General features: G+C 56.8%; 3 protein-coding genes across 4 annotated transcripts; all 3 read left to right on the top strand.

Moving 5' to 3' along the window:
* Window positions 1-16,769: 16,769 nt before the first annotated feature.
* Window positions 16,770-17,441, top strand: PRM1 (protamine 1). The gene is made up of 2 exons (XM_012784742.3): window positions 16,770-17,002; window positions 17,242-17,441. The coding sequence occupies exons 1-2, from the start codon at window positions 16,897-16,899 to the stop codon at window positions 17,283-17,285; spliced, it is 150 nt and encodes a 49-aa protein (XP_012640196.1). The 5' UTR covers window positions 16,770-16,896; the 3' UTR covers window positions 17,286-17,441.
* A 3,116-nt stretch (window positions 17,442-20,557) lies between these two features.
* Window positions 20,558-21,372, top strand: PRM2 (protamine 2). Of its 2 annotated transcripts, none has more exons than XM_012784766.3 (2): window positions 20,558-20,951; window positions 21,147-21,372. In XM_012784766.3, the coding sequence occupies exons 1-2, from the start codon at window positions 20,684-20,686 to the stop codon at window positions 21,188-21,190; spliced, it is 312 nt and encodes a 103-aa protein (XP_012640220.1). In that variant the 5' UTR covers window positions 20,558-20,683; the 3' UTR covers window positions 21,191-21,372. The 2 variants fall into 2 exon arrangements, with proteins under 2 accessions (XP_012640220.1, XP_012640230.1); XM_012784776.3 differs by having other exon boundaries at window positions 21,112-21,372.
* A 382-nt stretch (window positions 21,373-21,754) lies between these two features.
* On the top strand, window positions 21,755-23,281 carry PRM3 (protamine 3). Its single transcript, XM_012784755.2, has one exon. It carries the CDS (start codon window positions 22,557-22,559, stop codon window positions 23,169-23,171), a length of 615 nt encoding a protein of 204 aa, XP_012640209.2. The 5' UTR covers window positions 21,755-22,556; the 3' UTR covers window positions 23,172-23,281.
* Window positions 23,282-23,697: the final 416 nt, after the last annotated feature.

Raw genomic sequence — 23,697 nt, 5'->3', positions numbered from 1 at the left:
ACAGGCATGCGCCACCATGCCTGGCTAATTTTTTTCTATATATATTAGTTGGCCAATTAATTTCTTTCTATTTTTAGTAGAGACGGGGTCTTGCTCTTGCTCAGGCTGGTTTCGAACTCCTGACCTCGAGCAATCCACCCGCCTCGGCCTCCCAGATTGCTAGGATTACAGGCGTGAGCCACCGCGCCTGGCCCAGATAGCTTCTTCGGATTCCTTCTAGCACTTACCTGCATCCCAGGTGTAGTGACCCCAAAAAGGTAAGTCCACATCCAAACCCTCAAACCTGTGAAGGCGATCTTGTTTGTGAAAGGGGCGGCCTTGCAAAGACAACAGGAAAACACCTAATCCTGCAATCTCCCCCAGCAGTTAAAGCTCTGTCCTGTGAATTCTCTCACTGACAGGCGCCCTGCGGGAGTTCTGTTTTGCTCAACTTCTGAAAAGAGCTAAAGGGGTGGAGAAGAGATGTAAATCTCTGTCTTTCAGAATTGTTTTCTGAGAATCTGCTTTTACAAAGTTAAATAGGGTCTTTGCAGACGTGATCAAGTGATGGATCTGAAGATGGGATCATTCTGGATCAGGGTGGCCCTAAACCCAGCAGACGAGTGTCCTTATAAGAGAAGGGTAGAACACAAAGGGGACAGACCACGTGAAGGCAGAGCCTGGTGAGAGGCACCTACAATGGGACAAGGACCACCCGGCACTGCGGGCAGCGCCCAGACGCTATGGAGCGGCTTGGAGCCGGCTGACCCCTGGGCCCTCTGGGAGGAGCCAGCTCACCTGGGGCACCTTGATTCCGGACTTCTGGCCTCCAGAACTGTGGAAGAATACAGCTCTGTTGTTTTAAGCCATGGCTTTGTGATAGTTTGTTGCCACAGCCCCAGGAAACTGAAACAATGTATATAATTTATCAATGAGTTCACATACACAGAGGTTCTCGCTAATGTTTTATATTGGTGCAAAGAAGAGGATCAAACGTTCTGGGGAGCCCTGGCCGCCTCACGCTGAGTCTAGCACTTACTGTGCAACCTCCACCAAGCTGTTTGGCTTCTCTGGACTTTAGTTTCCTCATCTGTCTAGCGAGGGAACCAAAGGTTTAAATGAAACAGGACCGTGGGACTGTCAGGCTGCACGACGCCGTCAGCCCTGCCACTGCTAGCGGCTGTTGATGTCCAGGGTTGTGTCTACAGTTGCATCGTCAGTCAGATGGCCTCGGCCGGCCCTGTCGGGCCCCTACTCCCCACTTCAAGAAAGGGCGGAGGAGTAGGTGTGGGCAGCGGGTCCGGGTTCTGGGTGGGCGTCTGCAGAGGGAACATTGCTTCCTGGAAGATTCCAAGTTTCTAATACGGCGAGGGGGGCCTTCCAGGAAGAGATAAGGTGGTGACTTACGACCCGAAAAAGCCCAGCCAGGCTGACCCCGACCCCTCTGCTCGGCTCAGCGGGCACAGTGCCTGGGGTTATGACACTTTCAGCGGCCCACAGAAATGTTTTAAGTTCTTTTAAAAGAAATGAGGCAGCCTGGGCATAGTGAGCCCCCATCTCTTCGAAAGATAGAAAAACTAGCCGGTGTGGTGGCGCACACCTGCAGTCCCAGCTGCTCGGGAGGCTGAGGCAGGAGGATCGCTTGAGCCCAGGAGTTGGAGGCTGCAGTGAGCTGCGATGATGCCCCTGCACTCCTGCCTGGGTGTCAGAGTGAGACTTTGTCTCAGAGAAAAAACAAGAAACAAGGAAAACAAACATGATAATAATAAACATGTGATAATGCATCATAAGGAATCCAGCCTGGATCATGTTCTTGATATCAATGCAGGCATAAATATAATTTTATTTTTCATGGAGGAAGGTGTCACGGAGGCCACGATGGGTCCCAGGACAGACCACCAGGAGAGGGACGGAAGCTGAGGCCCAGAGGGCTTGGCCAGCCTCAGCAAGGCGTTTCAATCCAGACCAGCGACAAGCAGAGAGGCCGGATTTGGAAAACAGCCTCTGCCCCTGTCCTACTTGCCATTAAGCCACCGCTCCGGGAGGACCACTGCTCCGGGAGGGCCGCCACTCCTGGAGGACCACTGCTCCTGGAGGACCACCCTCGGGAGGGCCACCCTCAGGGAGGGCCACCCTCCGGGAGGAACGCTGCTCCGGAAGGGCCACCCTCCGGGAGGACCACCGCTCCGGGAGGATCACTGCTCCGGGAGGACCACCCTCCGGGAGGGCCACCGTTCCGGGAGGGCCACCGTTCCGGGAGGACCACCGCTCCGGGAGGACCACCCTCCAGGAGGACCACCCTCCGGGAGGGCCACCGTTCCGGGAGGACCACCCTCCGGGAGGGCCACCGTTCCGGGAGGACCACCCTCCGGGAGGGCCACCGTTCCGGGAGGGCCACCATTCCGGGAGGACCACCCTCCAGGAGGGCCACCGCTCGCTCTGAGAGGACCACCGTTCCGGGAGGATCACCCTCTGGGAGGACCACCGCTCCGGGAGGACCACCGCTCTGGAAACATCAAGCTCAAGCCCTCCCTGTGAGTGACAGGCACTGCTCGTGTATTTCATCCTCCCAACAACGCCGGGAGGTGAGGACCATTGTTGTCCCCATTTGACAGATGGGGAAAGTGAGGCCGAGAGAGCCCCTGCACACCGTAGGCTCCAAATAAATACCTGCTGAGTGTGAGTTGGATGAATAGAAGGGAGGTGAGGGCCTGTGCCCGAGGTCACGTGACTAGAAAAGGCAGAGCCGGGATTGGAACCAAGCAGCCTGCTCTGGACCCCTCGTGTTTACCTGGCGCCCTGCGTGGCCCCCGACCTCCACCCCAGGTGGGAAACAGGGGATGACCTCCTGCTGCCCCCGGGGGCACCTGTCCAGGCCTGTCCCAGGCGGTGGCTGTTAGAGAAACGGGGCTTTAGGGCACCAGACAAGGCTCTAGGGGGCGAGGCCATGGCTTCCTTCGCACCAGATCCCCCAGGGGGCACGAAGAGAACCTTAGACCCGCACCCCCAGCTGGTCCTCACTTGGGTAAGTCAGTTCATCTCCCACAGCCTCAGTTGGCCCATCTGTGAAACGGGGCTTCCATTAGTGGGTTCGGCAATAGCAGCGCCAGCTCGTATAATTCTGGAATGTAGGCCCTTGGGCCTGCCTCAGAACCACGCCGGCCTCAGTTTCCCCGTCTTTATACTAGGGATAATGGCGCTGATCCTGGCCTGGCCCAGTCGCCCCCATCCTAAGACAAGTCTGTGACATTTCTCAAATATGCAGATCCCTGTGGCTGGTCCCGTGTACCTGCACTTTAGCAGGTGTCCCTGGGGGTTCTCGCCACAGATCTGGGGACGTGACAGCTAAAAGCAGTTTTCGAAGCATTTTTTTGGTTCTCATTTCACAATTCTTTAAACCACAAAGCTACGGCCACACATGCTGGCACTCGTCCCCCAGGACAAAGGCGGGCGTGCTGAAATGCTAATTTCCTCTACTCCTGGGGGAAGCTCAGGCTGGTCTTGTACTCCTCGGCTCGAGGCATCCTCCCGCCTCAGCCTCCCAAGCAGCAGCTAGGATTACAGGTGTGCGCCACCAAGCCTGGCTTTTATTTTTTGTTCAAATCTTAAAAGTAAATAGAGCTAGCCCATCACTTGTCACGTTCTCTGCATCTTTTTCTGACCACCCTCTGTCTACGTCAATGCCCTGGGCACAAATGCCGCAAGTGCCTCTATCGCTACACTGGAAATATGGTGCTTTTAATCCCCTTTTTGCCGATGGGGAAACTGAGGCCCCAGTCTGGCGGGAGTCCAGGCTGCAGCTGGGGAGGAGAGCGTGGCGACTGGGCGAGTGGCGCTTGCTGCCTGGGCTGTCTTGGGCTCTGCGGCCCTTCCCGGGGAGGGCACGTGCAAGGGGCTGGCTGTGCGTGCCAGGGCCCTCACGTGCCCCCTCCCCCTGCCCTGCCCAGGCGGGCAGACCGCGGCCTCGGTCCCCTCCCGTGGAGCGGCCAGCTGCGCAGCCAGACTGCAGACCAGGCCGGGAAAGTGCACACGAACCCGGCTGGCGGCTGAGTTTCTCTTTCCCGTCAAGCAAGTGTCTGATCGTCCTGGGGGCGGGGGGTGTGTTTGGGGGGAGGGGAAGGGGGCCCCCGGGCTGTTTTTATTTTCTTGCGGAATAATATTTACATAATGAAGTCTATGAACTATGTCAGCCTCAAGTGTCCAGATTAGCCATTTTTGGATGCGAGGTATTCACCACTCAGATCAAGGTGAAGGTGGCTGTCAGCCTCCAGAGGCTCCCCCTGCGCCCCTCCCAGCCCACAGGCGGCCCCAGCAGAGCTAACCGCCCTGGCTCTATAAATATCCACCAGATCTGCCTGCTCTTAAACCGCATGCAAAGCAGTTAAAGTCACCCCGTGCGTGCCCGCTCTTGTCTGGTTTCTTTCACTGGATACGACGTGTGTTAGAGTGGCGCGTGACGTGGCGTGTAGCAGTGGCGTGTAGCAGTGGCGCGTGACGTGGCGTGTAGCAGTGGCATGTAGCAGTGGCGTGCTCTGCTGCTGCTGAGCACTGTCGCACTGTACCGAAGCCCCTCAGTTTGTTTATCCGTTGTCCCGGTGACGGTTATTTGGGAAGTTTCCAGCTTGGGACGACGACGACGAGGAGCAGAGGCGCTGGGAACATCTGTGCAGGCGCCTTTGTGCGGGCACGTGCTTTCTCTGCTCCCGGCAAAGGCCCAGGAGCAGGGCGCTGGACCCGAGGGCGGATGTTTAACTTGGTAAGAGCCTGCCAGCTGTTTTCCTCGCTGGCGGCCAGGGCTGTTTCCAGTGCTCAGAGGTGAGACTGGCACGACGCCGTGGGGGGCCCTGCCCCACATCAGAGCGAACCCACCAAACACTCCCACAGGCCACATCGGACGTATACTCTTGGGTGTAAAAATAGCTTTTTGAGGGGCTTTTCTAATGTTGCTGTCTGAAATTATTTGGCCCCGAGTGACCTCTGCTCTTTGGGTCTGCTGGAGTTTCTCAGCAAGCCTCTGTGGACCGTGTGGCAGAGGAGACAGCCCAACCCTCAACTGTTTGTCCTTTGGAGTGAGATTTTTATGAATAATATATCCAGCATCTAATGAATGTCCTTCCCGTTCTTGCTAGCGTTGTGAACTCCTATATACCCCTCAAAACCCCACTCAAAGGCCCATACCCCCATGCAGCCCTCTCGTTAATAGGTAACTGCAGCCCTCTCTTCCCCCCACTCCCCACCTAGAGCCTGATGTGTGATGCTGATGTCACGCCCTGGGCACCGTTGCAGCTGGTGCATTTGAGGGAACTGTGTCCAGAGCCCAGGGCCTGCCTGTACTTCTCTCTGTGCCCAGCCCATACCGGACACATGGTCTATCTTTGCTAACCTGACTTTCCCAGAGTTCTTTGCATGTCAGGTGCCCTTACCCAGGGCTGCAGGGCTGGATGGCAGAGGAGCTGAGACGGGCTTGAACATGTATGCAAATTATGGGTGTTGCAAGCAAGCGCCCTGGCTTCCCCCAGTTCCCCCGAGGTTGCCTGTGTTGCCAAAGGTTAAAGAATCTTTGCTTGCCCTGGGGGGACTGTTCCCTGGGAGAGGGCACCAGTGACTTGTAGCCATGGAAGAGAGCAAGGGAGGGAACAGAGAGCGCTCACTCATACCTTCATTCCATCCATTCATTCAGCAAGCATTTAGTATGTTCCTTCAGCACCTGCTTCAGCCTCCCGAGGAGCTGGGACTACAGGTGTGCACCACCAAGCCAAGCTAATTTTTCTATCTTTATTTTTGTAGAGAAGGGGGTCTCGCTATGTTGCTCAGGCTGGTCTTGAACTCCTGGCCTCAAGCGATCCTCCTGCCTCAGCCTCTCAGAGTGCTGGGACTATAGGCATGTGCCAGCAAGAAAGAAAAAGGCGTAGGCTCAATGCCACGTGGGTCCTACTTTGGATCCTTGTGTTTTTATAATGCAAGCCCTCCAGGGCAATCCGATTTATGCTAAAGTTTGAGAACATGGCATTTTGGGCTGAAGCAAAAAAAAAAAAAACTATTTAATAAAAAATAAAATAAGATTTGGCAACTACTAGTCCGCTGAATATATTCTAGAGAAATCCTTGCACACGGGCACAGAGACGGTCACTGCGGCAGTGTTTATATTGGCAGAAAATTGAAAACAGCCAAGTGCCCGCCAAGAGGAAATGTGGGCGTCAGACGGAAGGTGTCCACATGAGGGACACGGACGGGCACAGGGCAAAGGTCGGAAGCTCAGCCCTTCCTCATCCTCCCCCACAGTGTCACAGGGGCGAATCTCACAGGTGACACAGCAAACAAAGCAAGTTACGTGACACGCAGAGTGTGATGGCAGATGAAGATTTCAGCACCCAAAATCCGTCCTCGTTTGTTTGGGGACACAAAGTTTTCACTCCAGAAGAGTGTTCTGATTGTTTGGGGACACGTGTGTGTGTATAAAGATGGACTTGGAATGATAAACACCAACGGCCAGGGAGGGCGGGGGAGGGGAGTGACAGAGGGAAGGAGTAAACGGACTTCCGATCTGCCTCATGTGTTGTATTTTTTTAAGGCAGGGATTGGGGATAAGATACTCTTTGCATACCTGAGAAGCATCATTAAAATAAGTTTTAATTTAAAAAGTTAACAATGATCTAAAAATGATTCATAGTGACACATATAAAGTTAAAAGCAAGAGCCTCTCACCCCAATCCCATGTTTACCCTGAAAATTTGGTGAATATACTTGCAAAATTGGACCTATGCGTTCATTAAAATATAATGATGTGATGGCCGGGCGCGGTGGCTCACGCCTGTAATCCTAGCACTCTGGGAGGCCGAGGCGGGCGGATTGCTTGAGCTCAGGAGTTGGAGACCAGCCTGAGCAAGAGTGAGACCCTGTCTCTACCATAAATAGAAAGAAAATTAACCAAATAACTAAAAATAGAAAAAATTAGCCAGGCACAGTGGTGCGTGCCTATAGTCCCAGCTACTCAGGAGGCTGAGACAGGAGGATCCCTGGAGCCTAGGAGTTTGAGGTTGCTGTGAGCTGATGCCATGGCACTCTAACCCAGGCTACAGAGTGAGGCTCTGTCGCCATGAAAAAAAAAAAAATGATGTGACATTCTAGAAAAGGCAACATTATAGAGATAGTAAGAGGTCCGTGGTTGGCAGGGTTGTGATGGTGGCTTCATGACATTATGCATTTGTCAAAGCCCATGCAACACACAACACAAAGAGAGAACCCTGGTATAAACCATGGGCGTTGGTTATTAATAATGTATCAATATTGATCCATCAGCTGGGCGCGGTGGCTCACGCCTGTAATCCTAGCACTCTGGGAGGCCGAGGCGGGCGGATCGCTCGAGGCCAGGAGTTCGAAACCAGCCTGAGCAAGAGGGAGACCCTGTCTCTACTATAAATAGAAAGAAATTAATTGGCCAACTAATATATATAGAAAAAAAAACTAGCCGGTCATGGCGGTGCATGCCTGTAGTCCCAGCTACTCGGGAGGCTGAGGCAGGAGGATTGCTTGAGCCCAGGAGTTTGAGGTTGCTGTGAGCGAGGCTGACGCCACGGCACTCACTCTAGCCTGGGCAACAAAGCGAGACTCTGTCTCAAAAAAAAAAAATATTGATCCATCAATTGTAACACATGAACCACATTCATGCCTGATGTTAATAATAGGGGAAACTGAGGCAGAGGGAGAAGCGGACTTCTGGGTATTCTCTGTAAAGCTAATACTGTTCTAAAAAAATAAAGTCCATTCATTTAAATAAATAACTACACTCAAAAGGAATGTTTCCCTTCATGGGTTTTAAAGTGCAAAGCAGTTCTCAGAAACTGGCCGAGGCTACCCTCCCCGCTGGTGCCCTCGGAGCCGCCCCTCGCAGCGTTCCCAGGGACTGGCCCCAGTTTGCGGGCAGCCAGGCTGGCTCCCACTGTGCAGTTGTCACCAGCAGAGCTGAGACGAGTCTGTCACAGCTGAGCCTTTGCTCGTCCACGTGAGGTCATCTGGGCTGCGCTGTGCACTGCAGAGCCAGGAGCCACAGGTGGCCGCTGAGGACTTGCAAGTGGTGGATCCGAATCAGGACGTGCCGTGAGGGCGAAAGACACCCGGCATGTAGAGGACTTGGTGCAGAGAGAGGAACGTGAACCATCTCGCTTGTGTCTGTATTGAGGACCTGTTGAAGTGGTGATATTTTGGATGTATTGGCTTAAGTAAAATATTTACAAAAAAAATTTTTTTTTTGGAAATGGAGTCTCACTCTGTCTGCCGCCCAGGCTACAGTGCGGTGGGTCAGCACTGAGGTCAGCTCAACGGCAACCTCAAACTCCTGGGCTCAAGCGATCCTCCTGCCTCAGCCTCCCAGAGCGCTGAGATTACAGGCATGAGCCACCATGCCCGGCCAAAACATTAAAATTAACTTCACTTGTTTCTTTTCAGCTTTTTTAACGTGGCTACTAGAACATTTTAAATGACACGGCGCCCACACTTGCGGCTTGCGTTATATTCCTGCTGGATGGCCCCGACAGAGTGGGCAGATTTATGCGCTGGACTTTCTCAGCCCAGCGTTGCCGTGGAAACGCCGCCCAGACCTGCGCTCACCTTGCGGCTGCGCGTGCGTCGCAGAAGTGCGCCGGGATCCATGGTCTATCGGTTCTTTTTCAACCCGCCGTCTCCTCTGTCTCCTCATCTATTTTTCATTCTCTGTTGTTGCTTCATTGCCACCAGCAAACAAGTGTGCTCTGTCGTCCCATTGAAAGCCAAAGCCAAGCCTACCCACCGCTCCCGGCCGCTCACTCTGCAGCCTCCCCTCCCCATCCTCTGTCCTCCTCTGCAGCCAGCGCCCTGGCCAGAGTCAGTCCCGGCTCCCCCTCCCCTGCGTGCCCTCCCCACCCCCCATCAGGCCCTCCTGGCCCCGATGCCACTGCACAAGGCCCCTTCTTCTAAAGGCCACCGGTCACCGACATGCTGCCAAGTCCACGGGAGAGATGGGGAGACCCTCCTGGATTAATCGGGGGGACCCAGTGTAATGACAGGGACCTTCTAAGGGAGACAGGGAGGCAGGAGGGACAGGGTCAGAGAGAGAGGCGGAAGATGCCACGCTGCTGGCTTTGGAGACAGAGGATGGGACCGCGAGCCAAGGAGTGCCGGTGGCCCCGAGGGTCTGGGGAAGGCAAGGGAACAGACCCTGCCCTAGAGATCCCAGAAGGGAACGCTGCCCTGCCCACACCTTGATTTTAGCCCCTAAGACCCAGTGTGGGATCCCGGCCTGCAGAACTGTGAGGTAATAAATCTGTGTTATTTCAAGCTTCGAAGTTCATGGTACAGCGGCAACGAAAGACCAATACGGTGGTGCTGCCCAGCCCCGTGGCGCTAAATGCTGAGAATGTCACATGCGTCGCCTCCGGCCCCGACGTCAGCCTCAGACAGCGACCTGCCCACCGACACCTCCGTTGCCATGCCTGGATTCTGGGCCTTCCTCCCTCCGCCTCCTCCACCTCCCCCCGCCCCCAGCTCAGCTGGCTGCAACTGCATCCTGCCAGGTGCTGGGGCCACAGCCCCAGGCCAACCTTAACTCTCTCTCACCCTCCCCTTGTCCCGGCTGCCAGCGAGTCCTGCCGGCTCCATCCTTGAGACCCAGCGGAACCCGGCCGCTCCCCGCCATGCCGCCCCCACCACCTGGTCTGAGCCCCCACGGTTCCTCACCTGCCGACAGTCACTGCCTCCTCGCTAGGCTCCCGCCACCCCCTCTGCCCCGACGTTCTTCTTAGCGCAGCAGCGGGGGGCCCTTAACACAGAGAACAAATGCCACTCTTACAGTCCCATCTTATTCAGAGTAAAGTCAAGTCCTTAGAAGGCAGACAAAGGCATCCACGATGTGGGCCCCAACCCCTCTGCCACCTCATCTCCTACCGCCCCTCTCCTCTCTGCTCCCCCCACTTTGGCCTCCCCACTGTTATTTGAACATAGCAGAAGATCCCCACCCCAGGGCCTTTGCACATGCTGTACCCCTGCCTGGCGCACTCTTCCCTGATATCCTCACGACTAACTCCCTCACTGCTCTCAGGATCTGGCCAGATGCACCTTCTCCACAAGGCCTGCCCCGATCACCCTGAACTGCCCCTCACCCCAGCCACCTCCAGTTGTCCTTGCCCTGCCCTACTTTTTCTGTTTTCCTTTCAACATACTATACCATGTGCTTATCTGTCACGCTTGGTGTCTGTCCATCTCCCATGCTGGGACAAAAACTCCATGAGGGCGGGGATCTTTCTTTTGTTTGCTGGGCTCAGAACAGTGCCCAGCATAGAGGGCAGTCGACAGATAGTAACTGAACAAACGAATGGATGGAAAAGTGCCAGAGGCAAAGGTTAGCAACTCTAAAACCGCTATACACGTACACTAGATGGGAACAATTAAATACACGGTCGTGGCAGGACCTGGGTTTCCCACTGTTACGGTTAAGCAGGGGGAGGCGCCACGTGATTACCACGGATCGGAGTTGGAGACCTCAGTATGAACACGTGCTGAGCGACATGGATGATTACATACAGAAGCATTTACAGATACGTGCACCTACACAGCTTAGCACACACACAGATTTCCTTGCTCCATCAGCGAAAACAGCCAAGAAGCAAGAGCACCCCGTAGCTGTGAGCACACCTAGCGCCCAGATCTTGGTTTCTAACACCCTCCTCCAATAACATGAACCTTGGAGAAATGGCTGGCTCTAGGTCTGGGACAGGAAATGCACACGATGAGCCCGGAGCATCTCGCAGTGCTGGGACCCAGGGATGTGCCCAGCGGCTCGCAATGAAGGGGCAGGTCAAAGGGACACAGGGGCCCACTGAAAGAGCCGCCCCCCCAACCCCTGTGGCCAGAGCTGGGGCAATCTGAGCAACACATACTGTGGTACTGGGCTGTACCCCAGAGAATACAATATCCATGAGTCCACGCTGCTATAAATAAATGAGAGGAAAGAAAGAATTCCAATAACCGATGTCGATTCTCTGCTCTCAAAGAGGTGGAGTGCAGTCGCCCGTCCCGTACACGGGGGTTGTGCACAGTGACCTCTTCACAAAGAGCACAGCAGCCAAGAGGGAAGAAAGAGAAACTCTGCAGGACTGGAAATTGATGAACGCTGCCCAGCCAGGTGGTCACGTTGGGTCATCTCGAGAGCACGTGCCCTGGACAGAGAGCGAGCAGAGGGGCCCTTCTCCCCTGCAGTCTTCCTCCCCAAACATGGAACACCATGTCTTACACATGGGAAAGGCATAAGACAAGTTCCAGTGGAATGACCACTGCAGTGCAATGCTCATCTGCACCATTGTGCAAAATATCTGAGCAGCACTCCTTGAAAGTGTTAAGGTGATCCTAGACAAGGAAAGTCAAGCCCAGAGGGGCCTAAGGAGACATGGGGCCCTGGAACAGAAAAGGACATTGGGGAAAAATGAAGGAAAGCCGAATGAAACACCGGCTGTCGTTACTAACAAGGGATCCATGTCAGCTCATTAATTGTGACACAGGCTCCCTCCTTGTGTAAGATGTTCCTAGCAGGGGAAATCGGGTCTGGAACCCTGGAGTGGATCCTGGAACAGAAAATGGGTATTAGTAGAGAAACTGGTAAAATCCAAATATAAAGTCTGGAGTTTGGTTAATAGTGAGGAACCACTGTTGTTTTAGTCATGTCTAATGTCCCATGGTGATGTCAAAATGCCAGCCGTGGGTAAACTGTGAGAGGTATATGGGAACTCCCCATACTGGCTTTGTAACTTTTCCCAAAAGAAAAAGGTAATCAAAGAAAAAACAATAACCTCACAATGAAATGGGATCATTGCCTAGAGGAATTGCTTAGACAGGGGAATGGCTACTATTACTACTATTTTCTGTTGGTTTTTTTTGTTTTTTTTTTTTCTGATCATGGAAATAGCTCCTTCAACATTCAGCAACATGTCTTGCCATTTATACAGTGAGAAATTTCAAATCATACAGAAATGAAAAAAACAGAAAGTTGGGCCAGGTGCGGTGGCTCACGCCTGTAATCCTAGCACTCTGGGAGGCCGAGGCAGGCGGATCGCTCGAGGTCAGGAGTTTAAGACCAGCTTGAGCAAGAGCGAGACCCTGTCTCTACTAAAAACAGAAAGAAATTAATTGGCCAACTAAAAATAGATAGAAAAAATTAGCCAGGCATGGTGGCGCATGCCTGTAGTCCCAGCTACTCAGGAGGCTGAGGCAGGAGGATCGCTTGAGCCCAGGAGTCTCAGGTTGCTGTGAGCTAGGCTGACGCCACGGCACTCTAGCTGGGGCAACAGAGTGAGACTCCAAAAAGAAAAAGAAAGTGAAACCTTTCCTAATTCTCCACCCTAAGTTGATGTACCACATTCTAGACTTTTCCCTCTGCACAGGTGAGCATTTATTTCTAAATTTTTACAAACGTGGGATGATGCCCTACATGCTAGCAACTTGCTCAGTTTCGGTACGCTGTGGGTGTCCCTCCACGCCGGCACCTCCCGCCCGGCTCTCCCTCCCGAGCGGCTGCCAGCTGTCCCGCAGCACGGGAGCCGCCTCCCTGAGAGGGACACCCAGCTATTCCTGCCTCCCCGCCCCTCCCGGCAAGGCTCCATGAACATCCTCCTACTCATGCCGTCAGGGACACCTGAGGGCATTTCTGCAGGACGAACCCCTGCCTGTGGAATTGCAGGCATGACGGCACATTTGACAAGCTGTCACCTCACTGCCAAATTGCCCTCTCGTTATTTTGAGAATTAACCCCAAAGAGACGAAGGGGAACACATAACCCCTTCCCCTGCCTTCCCCTCTTTGGGGACTCTCTTCTTGAACCAGGTGGCTGTGGGTGGCCACTGTGACGTCACAGGTGTGGGGGAGGGGGAGGGCCAAGCACACCGTGTCACTGCCCTGCCAGGACCTCAGGGGACTGGACGTCCTTTTGTGATTCTCCAGGGATCATCTCTCGGCCAGAGGCCACACCCAGCAGAACTGGGGCAGCCGGCAGGGAGAGGCCGGGCGTCACTTTAAAGATCGCAACACAATTCCACGAGTTTAGAATTGGAAAAAGACAATAAGAGAGTTTCATCATCCGAACCATTTGTTTGCCATTCCTGTATTCATTCAACAGAGATCTGGGTTCCTTTCCTTTTATAGTTCTCAGCACTGGGGTGGCCACAGCGAACGAAGTCCCTGGCCTCTCTGAACTGTCATTCTCCTTGTGGGGGGGGCACAGATGTCACACGATAAGTATCAGTGAGTGGCAAGTGCTGTATTATTTAGGGTAACAGCCAGCTGCTGCAATAAACGCACCCCAACACTTCAGGCTCCGTGACCCTAGCCAAGGCCGAGTGTCCCCAGGGCTCAGCTCTGGATCTTCCTCCTCCCAGGACTCATGACTTATTTCTGGAATGATCTGACCAGGGCCCGTCCCCTCCGCTGGGCCTAGAGTTCCCAGGCTCGTTTCTTCCTCTGTGGCCACAGCGGCCCCCTCGCAGTCCCAGGCTTTCCTCGTCCCCGAACAGACAGAGACTCTCACCATCCAGGTGTCAGCTCACTGTCCCCTCCCGTGTGCGGCCGCCACCGGGCCTTGTGTTCTCCTGGGCACGTGTGGCGGGGGGCGAGAGGAACCCCAAAGTGTCACAGCCCCTGTCCACAGGCGGGGACTTGCCTACAAGCGAGGGGGGCGGGCGTCATGGGGCCAGTGACGTGGGAATAGAAGTGGAGCCTGTCACTGCAGGGCCGAGGCCGTCACTGATTGCTCTCCCTCCGTCCAGTGGCTGCACGTGGACGCTCGGGACACGCTGGGAGCCACGTGGCCAAGAAGGCAGAGCTGCGGTCGGCCGGGGTCCCCGAATGGCTGTGTGGACACGGCCACTGGCTCCCTCCTGCTGGAACACTCGCACGGGACAGGGGTGGCTCCGGCTTAGCACTCAGCTCTCGGCTCAAAGGTCACCTCCTCCAAAAGGCATCTCCCCAGCCCCTCCAGAAACCTCCAGTCATTCCCCGTCTCCTCGACGGAGTCTCCCCGCATTTGTGAGAGGTTTCAGGTATCTTGTCCTCCATTTGCTCGCGTGAATACAGCTGTCCCGACCAGCAGTAAGCCTCCCAGGGGCAGGAACCCTCCTGCCTTGCTCATGCTGTAGCATCTTCCTAGAACAGGGCCCGGCACATAGCACGTGCTCAACAAAAACGTGACTGAACAGACAGTCCGGCCCATCTGTCTCAACTCGCTCGTCTGTCCAACAGGGTGGACACCAGGAGGGTGATTTTTCAAAAGCACTGAGTATTAGAGGCTCAGGGGTAATATAACTTAGGTCAATCTAGACTTGAGTCAATACATGAAAATTTATTGCTGCCCTACTGGGTGCCGGTGTGCCCTCTTAGGAACTTAGCGAACTCTAGCTTCGAATGAGTGGTTTTCCCACCTCGCTGTGGGCGGGGGGCTGGGCTCCCCCCGCTCTGGGACGGAGCGTACTAAGCGCCTAGCTGGCGTCTGCCAGCCCTTCTCTTTGCTAAGAGCCCGCTTTATGCCAGGCGGCCCTGTGCCCGCAGGGAGGAGAGTGTTTGGAGGGGCGGTTGCTGGATGGGACGTGGGGAAAGCGCTTCGCGAGAAGGTGACCCCTTTCGCCGCTCTCCTCCTCTTCTTCCTCCCCCCTCCTGGGCAGTGGATATGGCCGAAGTTCCAGCAGGGCCAAGGCTGGCCCTAGTGTGCCTTTGTCCAAATTTGAGAAAGACTTCTGCTGGGAGCAGTCAAATTGGAAAAAAGACGGCTCCCGTGGGCAGAAGCGTCCCCGTGGGTGTGGGGCCTGGCTTGGCAAGCAGACCGTAACCTGGGTTTCAGTCTCTACCCAGTCCCTTCGGCAGGGAGCTTGGAGCAGTCCACAGACCGCACCACCATCCTGGGCAGCCCTGATCTTGGACTAGGAGGCAACGTTGAGGGTGAAGAGCATTTGCTGAAGGCAGAGCTGAAAGCTGAAAGAAGCCTGGATCTTTGATAAAGGTGAGCTCCCATAGGGGCCCTGAATCACCTTCCTCCTGAGTTTTTTTTTGTTTTTTTTAAAATAATTTTAATACTTTATTTTGCAATGATGTCAAAGTTTCAGAAGAGTTGCAAGAAACATAAAAAGAACTTCCCTTCCCCCAGACTGGCCAATTGCTAACATTCTATCCTGTCTGCTCAACTACTCCCTCTCTCTTCCTTTCCCTCCCTCCTTCTCTATGGATGTTTTCCAGAATCACTCGAGAGCAGCGGACAGACACGACGGCATCACCCCTCAATACTCCGGCGGGTGTACCCCCCGACGAGGGCACTCTAACACCGCCCACATCACCTCTGACTTCTTAAGGAAGACATAAAACTCCTTCCCAAGTGACTTATTTTGGATTTCTGTTATAAGCAGCCAAACCGAACGCTAACTGCTCCCCTCTGGACCCCTAAAGTCCACGGGGGGAGGCGGGAAAGGTCACGCACAGCCCCGGGTGGCCAGGCCTGTCCCACTCACGCTCCCCGCCACTCTCTGCCCCAGCCTTGGGGCCCTCCCACCTGCCCGGCACCTCTTGGCCTCGGAGCTTTTTCTTTTTCCCATTGAGGTGAAATTCACAAAACAATATTCACCACTTCCAAGCGTGCGATTCCGCGGCATGGAGCGCGCTCACAACGCCGTGAAACCGTCACCCCTACCCGGCTGCACGACGCCATCAGCCCAGAAGGCAGCACCGTGCCCACGCAGCTCGGGGCACCCCCACCATCAGCTTCTGACTCCGTGGGTTTCCCGTGTCTGGACCCTTCATATAAACGGGGTCACACACTCCGTGCCCCCTGTCCCCAAACGCTGTCAGCTCCTGCCACCCCGATGTCCGTTCGCCCTCCCTGCACCAGCACCCCCACCCCCCAGGGGGGCTTTTCCTGGAGGCTCACGTGAGGTCAAGTTCTCTCAACGAAGAGAAGACCCGGTCTCCCTTCTCGGCGCTTGTCACGATTACGATGACTCTGAGTGGTTGTTTCACGCGTGTCTTCCGCGGTCAGGGTATAAGGGATTTAGGGTTAGGGAGGGATGTGTGCGTCTTATTTATCACTGTGTGCCAGGCCCAGCCCCACACCCGGCACATACCGTGTTTCCCCGAAAATAAGCCCTACCCATAAAACAAGCCCTAGCAGGATTTCTAAGCATCTGCGCAGTAGGAGCCCTACCCCGAAAATGAGCCTAGTGACGGGCGTGGCTACGCAGCGCGTCTGCACAACCCGGGCATTTCCCCGCGGAGCGGTAAAGAAGACGAGCAGCCCTTCTCATCTGCCCCAGGAGAGCTCTGTCGCTCGACAGGAGAGATGGGGCCAACGGTTCCAAAGGAAATAGAGTCACAAGACATTCAGGATGGACTTCGGGGTTTGGAGAGTCATGATGATGTTCCAGAAGATGACGCCTTAACTCTATTTGAATAAATGTAGATTGTTGTTCCGTATTTTAAAAAAATAATAACACATCCCCTGAAAATAAGCCCTAGGGTGTCTTCTTGAGGAAAAATAAATATAAGACCCTGTCTTATTTTCAGGGAAACACGGTAGGTGCTGGGTGACATCTGGTTAACCGGATGGACGGGTGAGTGAGTGCCCTGACAGAGACGTCGTCTCGTGTCCCCTCGGCTATGACCTCAGAGGGCCCGGTGGGGGGGTGCCCGCCCTCCCGCACGTGCCCATATAAGGGCACGACTTGGGACAGGTCTGCCGTGGCTTGTGAGGTCCCCGAGCGCTGCGACCTCACAATGCCCGGGCGGGGGCCGGTGTCTATAAGAGGCCCAGGCGCCGGGCCCTGGCTCACAGCCCACAAGTTCCACCTGCTCACAGGTTGGCTGGCTCAACCAAGGTGGTGCTCCCTGCTCTGAGCGTCCAGGCCAACTCCATCCGGCGCCATGGCCAGATACAGATGTTGCCGCAGCCAAAGCAGGAGCAGATGCCGCCGCCGGAGACGAAGATGTCGCAGACGGCGAAGGCGATGCTGTCGGAGAAGGAGGAGGAGTAAAGCGGGGCCAGCCGGGGGCGGGCAGGGCAGGGCTGGGCTGGGCAGGGCAGGGCAGGGCAGGGCTGGGCTGGGCTGGGCAGGGCCAGCCAGGGGCAGGCAGGGCCAGCCGGGAGCAGGCAGGGCAGGGCAGGGCTGGGCTGTGCTGGGCGGGGCTGGGCAGGGCTGGGCTGGGCTGGGCTGGGGGACTCAGCCAGGGCTGAGCTCTGCCTTCAACGCCCCTCTCGTTCCCCGCCAGGGTGCTGCCGCCGCAGGTACAGGTGTAGAAGAAGAAGATACTAAATGCACAAAATAGCACGTCCACCAAACTCCTGCCTGAGAATTTTACCAGACTTCAAGACCCTCTCGCCACATCTTGAAAATGCCACCATCCGATGAAAAACAGGAGCCTGCTAAGGAACAATGCCGCCTGTCAATAAACGTTGAAAAATCATCCCACTCTTCTTGTCTCCTGTCCTTGAGAAGGGGGCTCGGCGGAGAGGGGCATGGGCATGGGAGGGGACAGCGGGAAGGGGACATAGAGTTATAGTTGTCACACTGGATTTTGTTGCAAACTCTCGGCAACACTGCACGTCACAACCAAAACCTGCGTCCGCAAACCTCCTCCCTGCACAGCGGGGCACTGAAGCCGGGGCGTGGGAGTTTCTGGGGGCAGGCTGCGCGCATCTCCTCCCAAGCCTGCATTCGCGACTTCGGTGGCAGCCCCCGGGGCAGGAGCAGTGACACTAGAACTGGCAAGGGCTGCACATCAGGTCTCCTCCGCCCCAGGGCCCCTGGACGGAGCCAGTTAAACATTGACCAGCCTGAGCGCATTACGCCCAGGACCCCCGGCCCCACGGTTTCCGCACTGAAAGGAAGGCATCTTTGGTTATAAGTAGATTAAGCCAGTTGTCACCAGAAAAATCATTCGGCTCAAAATGCTTTATTCCTCATTCGGCAGGCCTGTCATGAGTTCTCGTCCCCATGTGGGTACAGTGACAGCTTGTCCAGGCCGCAGCTGAGCTGCGCTCTCCACACTTAATCTCCAGTGGCTCCGCGAAGGAGACAGGTCACCACCCGCGTGAGGACACAAAGGTTCCCCTACCCACCTGGTCTGACCCAAGCCCACACTGGACCCACACGACACTGCCTGTGCCCAAACCCCAGGGACACGTGGAGATGGGTCACAGACAGGTCAGCGAGACCAAGACATAAGAACTCTGCTCAGGACAGCCCAGGACAGCCCGGCTCTCAGACACGTGACGCAGACCCGGGGTCACAATCATTTCATTGTGGAGGAGCACGGCCCAGGGCGCAGCGCCAGCCACCAGGGCGCTGAGACCCAGTTCCCCGAGGCGACACTCCCTGGCACCTGGGGACTGCCATGGCTGTGACTTCCATTTGTGAATCTGCACGTGTCACTTCCAGTCCTCACACCAACCTGGCGGGGCAGGGGTCAGCAGCCCCGCGGTTCCAGGTGAGCACACCGAGAGACCCAGAGCTCGCGTTCGACCTGGGGCCTGGTGACCCAGGGCCCTGGCCACTGCGGGAACAGCTTCCCACGCCCCATCGGAGGGGGACAGCAGGCGGCTGAACTTGCAGACCCCAGGTGACCTTTTTCCCTTATTTGATCATCTAACTCCAGCCACGGAGACTGGACTCAGCAGGACCTGGGCTTTTGGATTTCTACAGGGGAGCTTGGGGGCCACCCTAAAGCGCCTCTGTCCTCAAGAGGGGGGTGGCACACGGCGCAGGGGTGGCGACACCACCTCCCGCGAGGCCGGAAGGTCACCCTCCGTGCTTGCTTCCATCGACACCGTGGCAGTCGGCCACGGACGCCACGCGATGCAGACTCATCGTCTCCCACTGCCGCAGGTGACAAGTCCATAAGGGTCTTGCGAGAGTCAAAATCCAGGTGTCATTAGGGCTGAGCCCCTTCTAGATGCTCTAGGGGAGGAGAACCCGCCTCCTTGGCTCGTGGCCGGTCCACCCTCAACGCCAGCCGCGTGGCACCCCCAACCTCTCCTCCTGGGGTCCCCCTGCCTCCCTCCCCTGTCTTCTAAGGGCCCCGCGGCTGTGCTGGGCCACCCCGAGAGTCCAGGAGGGCCCCCCAACTGCAGGGCCCTGAGGTCCTCACATCTGCAAAGTCTCTTTGGCCACCTAAGGGGGACACAGTCACAGGCTCCGGGAGCAAGACGTGGCCGTCCACGGCACAGGCGTGGCTGTGTCCGCCACAGCCTCCCTCCCTTCCGTGAAAGGGACGCTAGTGTCTCAGCTGTGGTGACTCTGATTTGGGACGTTGGTGGGATCGCCGACGTATGGTGACGCCCCGGAACAGACAGGCGGGGGCCGAGCGGAGAAGATGCACGTGGAGGAGAAGGGGGCGCCCTGGCCCGGGACGGGGTGCGGCGCCGAGGGCGTGGCCTGAAGCCAGCTGCCGTGGGCCGCGTCCCCGCCTGCGTGTCCCCTTGTCTGCGCAGGCACCGTGAGTAGCTGCCCCCACAGAAAACGGGGGTGGTAACCTCGGGGCGAGGATGAGCGGACGCGCGGGAAGCAGACGAGCGCCTGGCAGGTGGCGACTCCGGGTCACTGGTGCTGTCCTAACTGGCAGCAGGCCGCGGGGACAGGTGGGGGTCCCTCCCCGCACGCTGGCGCCACGCGGCACCGCGCAGACGGCGCAGGAAACTTCTCTGTCTTTTCCCCCCAGCGTGTTATGGGGGTACAGATGTTAAGGTTACGTATATTTGCCTTGTCCCCCCTCCCCCCCTCGAGTCAGAGCTTCAAGCGTGACCATCCCCCAGTTGGTGTGTGTTGCACTCATTGTGTGTGTATATGCCCATCCCCTCCCCCCACCCGCCCGACACCCCATAGATGTTACTCCTATGTGTCCACTTAGGTGCTGATCAGTTAATACCAGTTTGCTGGTGAGTACATGTGGTGCTGGTTTTCCCATTCTTGAGATACTTTACTTAGTAGAATGGGTTCCAGCTCTATCCAGGAAAATACAAGAGGTGCTATGTCCCCGTTGTTTCCTGTAGCTGAATAGCACTCCATGGTGTACATATGCCACATTTTATTAATCCACTCATGTACTGATGGGCACTTGGGCTGTTTCCACACCTTTGCAACTGTGACTTGTGCTGCTATAAACATTCGAGTGCAGGTGTCTTTTTCATAAAGTGACTTTTGATCTTTTGGGTGGATGCCCAGTAGTGGGATTGCTGGATCAAATGGTAGATCCACTTGTATGGCTTTAAAGTATCTCCATATTGCTTTCCACAGAGGTTGCACTAGTTTGCAGTCCCAGGAAGCTTCTCAATGACCACACGCCAATGCCCACCAGCTGGGCATCCGGATGACAAAATGCTGGCACTCTTTCTTGTGACCCGAGGTCCCACCTGCTGCCAGGGAGCGGGGACACGTTTGCAGGCAAGGCCAGGGGGCTGCTTGTCCTTCCCACTGTCTGTTGAGTACCGGGGCCCTCCCGGGCAGGGTGGGGACAATGAATGGGGGGTGGGGCTGCCAGGTCACAGTGGGGGGTCCCCTTTATATAGCAGCCCCTCCCCAGAGAGCCCTTGCAAACCAGACCGACATCAACACCAACAGCAGGTGGGCAGGCCTCGGCCCTCCTCCCCACCCCCAAGGCCAGCTGCAGCCCCGGCCCAGGACCCGCCGCCCCTCCCACCACCCCTCCCGCCACCATGGTCCGGTACCGGGAGAGGAGCCCCAGCGAGCGCCCGCACCAGGGGTATAGGCAGCAAGGGCACGGGCAGGAGCAAGGCCTCGAGGGCCAGGAGGAGCAGGGCCTGAGCCCGGAGACCATCGAGTTCTACGGCAGGACCTACCGAGGCCGCCGCTGCAGGCGCAGGCGGCGCTGCTCTCGGAGGAGGCTGTGCCGGATCCACAGGCGGCGGCGGCGCTCCTGCCGAAGGCGCAGGAGACGCTGCTGCAGGCGGAGGCACCGCAGAGGTCTGCCCCCGCCCCAGCCCCCGCCCGCCCCGAGAACCCCCAGTGACCCCAGGCCCTTTGCACCTGCTCCACTGCTCGGGGAGGGGGGGCGAGAAGGGAGGCAGGGGTCCCACCCACCCGGCCGCCCCCGAAAACCCCCATCCCCACCCCGATGCCCCAGGCACCCCTCGCAACCAGAATTTTCTTTCCCAAAAGGCTGCAGAAGGAGGAGGAGAAGATGCAGAAGGCGCTACTACTGAACTTCCTGAGCCCACCACCCCTGGCTGGGAGTTAAGGAGAATCCACCTGCCTGGGAAACACCTCGCGAGGCCATAGCAACTCCCCCACACCAGATGCCCGAGCCCTGAGTTGCTGAAGAACCCACAAGATCTGAATAAAATGAGCAAAAGTCACCTGCCAAATAAAACTTGACGAGAAATTCGCTGGCCTGTCCGGGTCTCCTTTGTGCAGATGGCACAGACCTGGCTGCCCGGGGGCAGCTGGGGGCTGAGTGCTCCTGGTGTGTCACCCCGTGCCCCTGCCCTGCCCGTGGTCACGTGTCCTTTCCTGGTGCTGAAAGCCCCGTTGCTGCACTGCTGCCGTGACAGCCCCCACCCCTGGCCTGGGAGTCTTAAACCAGAGTCAGGCTCTCCTGAACCACTTCCTACCCCACGAAAGGGGTACAAGGCCACCTCTGGCTTCCCTGCGCAGAGACGGAGCCCTGACTCGGTCACAAAGACGTCTTCAGCGGCACACACGACAGATGTCCCTGGGCGAGAACCTTGGGTGGTCGGGGGGGAGTGTGACTTGTGGGAGGAGAGGAACAGCACGTGCAGGAGCCCTGTGGTGGGAAGCAGGTCTGGCGTGATCCAGCAAGAGTGCAGGGGCTGGTCTGTATGCGGCCGTGTTGGCCAGCACATTGCCCGAAGGCTGCCCTCCCTCCCGAGGCTCGGGGAGAACCACACTTCTGGGGGCTCCCTGCACTCCGTGGATTGTGACTGCGTCAATCCACCTCCCGTCTGAAAAAATCTGCCACTTGTGACCATCTCCCCCTCTCAAGATCCTCAGTGACATCTGTAGTTTCCAGGAACAGGACATGGACATCTTGGAGGAGGGTCATCATTCAACCTCCCATAGCCACTGAGGATGGGGGGCAGGAAATTGGCACGATCTGATTTACCTGCCGGAAAGTAGATTCCTGGTGTTTGGGAATGACCAGATTTAAAACAACGGTCCCTAGCTCCGCCACACCCCAGGCTGAGATTGTGCTGTACGGGCAGGTGCAACCTTGCAAAGGGAAGTTCCAAATGTCTTCAAAGAGACCTGTGACCCCAAAAAGCTTAGAAGCCACTGCCTTTCAAGGAGATTTCAGAGGATCACACTTCCAGGTCCCCGAAGGAAAGAGTCCTAAGGGTTCTTTAATTTTATGGAGACAGGGCTCATACAAAATGCACAAATTTTAAGCAGGCAGCTGGATGAATTGTTACCAAGTGTTACCAGGGCAAGAAACCCAACATTCCCCGCCGCCGCTGAAAGTTCCCCTGGTGCCCTGACCCACAGGCAGCCACTGTTTTGACCCCCTCTTTGAAAACTGTCAGCAGCTCCCCCTTGGCTGGGTGTTGCTGGATGGGAGGAGTCTGTGTGTGCCCCTCTTGCCTCCAGAAATTCCCTCCCCAACTCTCATCCTGGCTAAAGGGGGCCCTTTGCCAAGGCAAACAAAGCAGAGGGAGGCAGCACGCTGCAGCCGGCCTGGCGGGTGGCCTTCCTTCCCGCCCTGCCCTGTGGTTGGTGGGCTGTCCCCGAGCGAGCGGGGGTGGGCTGCAGGCCCTTTGTGATGTCAGCGCCCTGCCTCCCGCCCTCACGGCCCCTCACTGCCCCCAGCTGCCTTCTCTCCCATCCCAGAGACAGGCGAGGCGGACAATGGGCTCCCGCTGTGCCAAGCTCAGCACAGGCCACAGCTCGGGCCACGGCACGGGCCACGGCACGGGCCACCGGAAAGGCCATGAATCCTCCATGAAGAAGCTCGTGGCCTGTGTGAGTCAGGATAACTTCTCCCTGTCGTCGGAGGGCGAGGAAGATGAGGAGGAGGAGGAGGAAGAGGAGGAGGAGGAAGAGGAGGAGGAGGAGGAGCTCCCGGTTCAGGGCAAGCTGCTACTGATGGAGTCGGAGCAGCAGGAGGCGGCGGCCGAGGACAGCCCCGTGGCCCAGCAGAGCCCCGAGCCCAAGCAGACGCACTCCTGACCCCCGACGACAGCCCGGGAGGGGGTGTCCGCGCTGTTCCAGCCAGAACTTTCAGAAAAGAGTCAATAAAAAGTCTCCGAGGAGGCTCCCTCCTCTCTGGTTTCCCCTAACCCGTCCCTTCTGGTGCCATGTGCGCGCACGAGCGTGGGGGTGGGGAGGGCGACCACCTGCCAAGGCAGGCCCAAGAGCAGGGTTGGTGACCTTGTTCTGACACCCGACACCCAGAGAGATGTCCTCCCCGCTTTGGAGGTCTCAAATGCGGCAGCCGGGACTGGGACGCGTCTCCGCCAGCACTGCCCCCGCTTGGCTGCTCTAGCCAGTCCTTAAGAGCAAACCGCTGGGAGTTCAGCAGACGGGGTCACCGTCCTTCCTGCTAGCCGTGTGACCTTGCGCAGGCCACTGTGTCTCCGAGCCTCAGCCTGCCCCTCCCTGCTTAAGGGGGGCCTGATTGCGTCCCGGGGTCACTGGGCCAGGACACTCTGCTGAAGTGTGTGTGTGTGGGGGGCTGAGGCCAGACGCCAGGAGG

This window comes from Microcebus murinus, chromosome 19 (assembly GCF_040939455.1).
Source record: "Microcebus murinus isolate Inina chromosome 19, M.murinus_Inina_mat1.0, whole genome shotgun sequence".
NCBI lineage: Eukaryota > Metazoa > Chordata > Mammalia > Primates > Cheirogaleidae > Microcebus > Microcebus murinus.
Note: the sequence above shows the minus strand (reverse complement) of the source record. Positions and strands in the feature narration are given on the sequence as shown.

What these genes read in the sequence shown, in the direction of transcription:
- PRM1 (XM_012784742.3), top strand. Translation starts at nt 16,897, where the DNA reads ATGGCCAGATACAGATGTTGCCGCAGCCAAAGCAGGAGCAGATGCCGC. An exon ending in CTGTCGGAGAAGGAGGAGGA is followed by an intron (nt 17,003 to 17,241) that starts GTAAAGCGGGGC and finishes GTTCCCCGCCAG; the next exon opens with GGTGCTGCCGCCGCAGGTAC.
- PRM3 (XM_012784755.2), top strand. Translation starts at nt 22,557, where the DNA reads ATGGGAGGAGTCTGTGTGTGCCCCTCTTGCCTCCAGAAATTCCCTCCC.
- PRM2 (XM_012784776.3), top strand. Translation starts at nt 20,684, where the DNA reads ATGGTCCGGTACCGGGAGAGGAGCCCCAGCGAGCGCCCGCACCAGGGG. An exon ending in CAGGCGGAGGCACCGCAGAG is followed by an intron (nt 20,952 to 21,111) that starts GTCTGCCCCCGC and finishes CCGATGCCCCAG; the next exon opens with GCACCCCTCGCAACCAGAAT.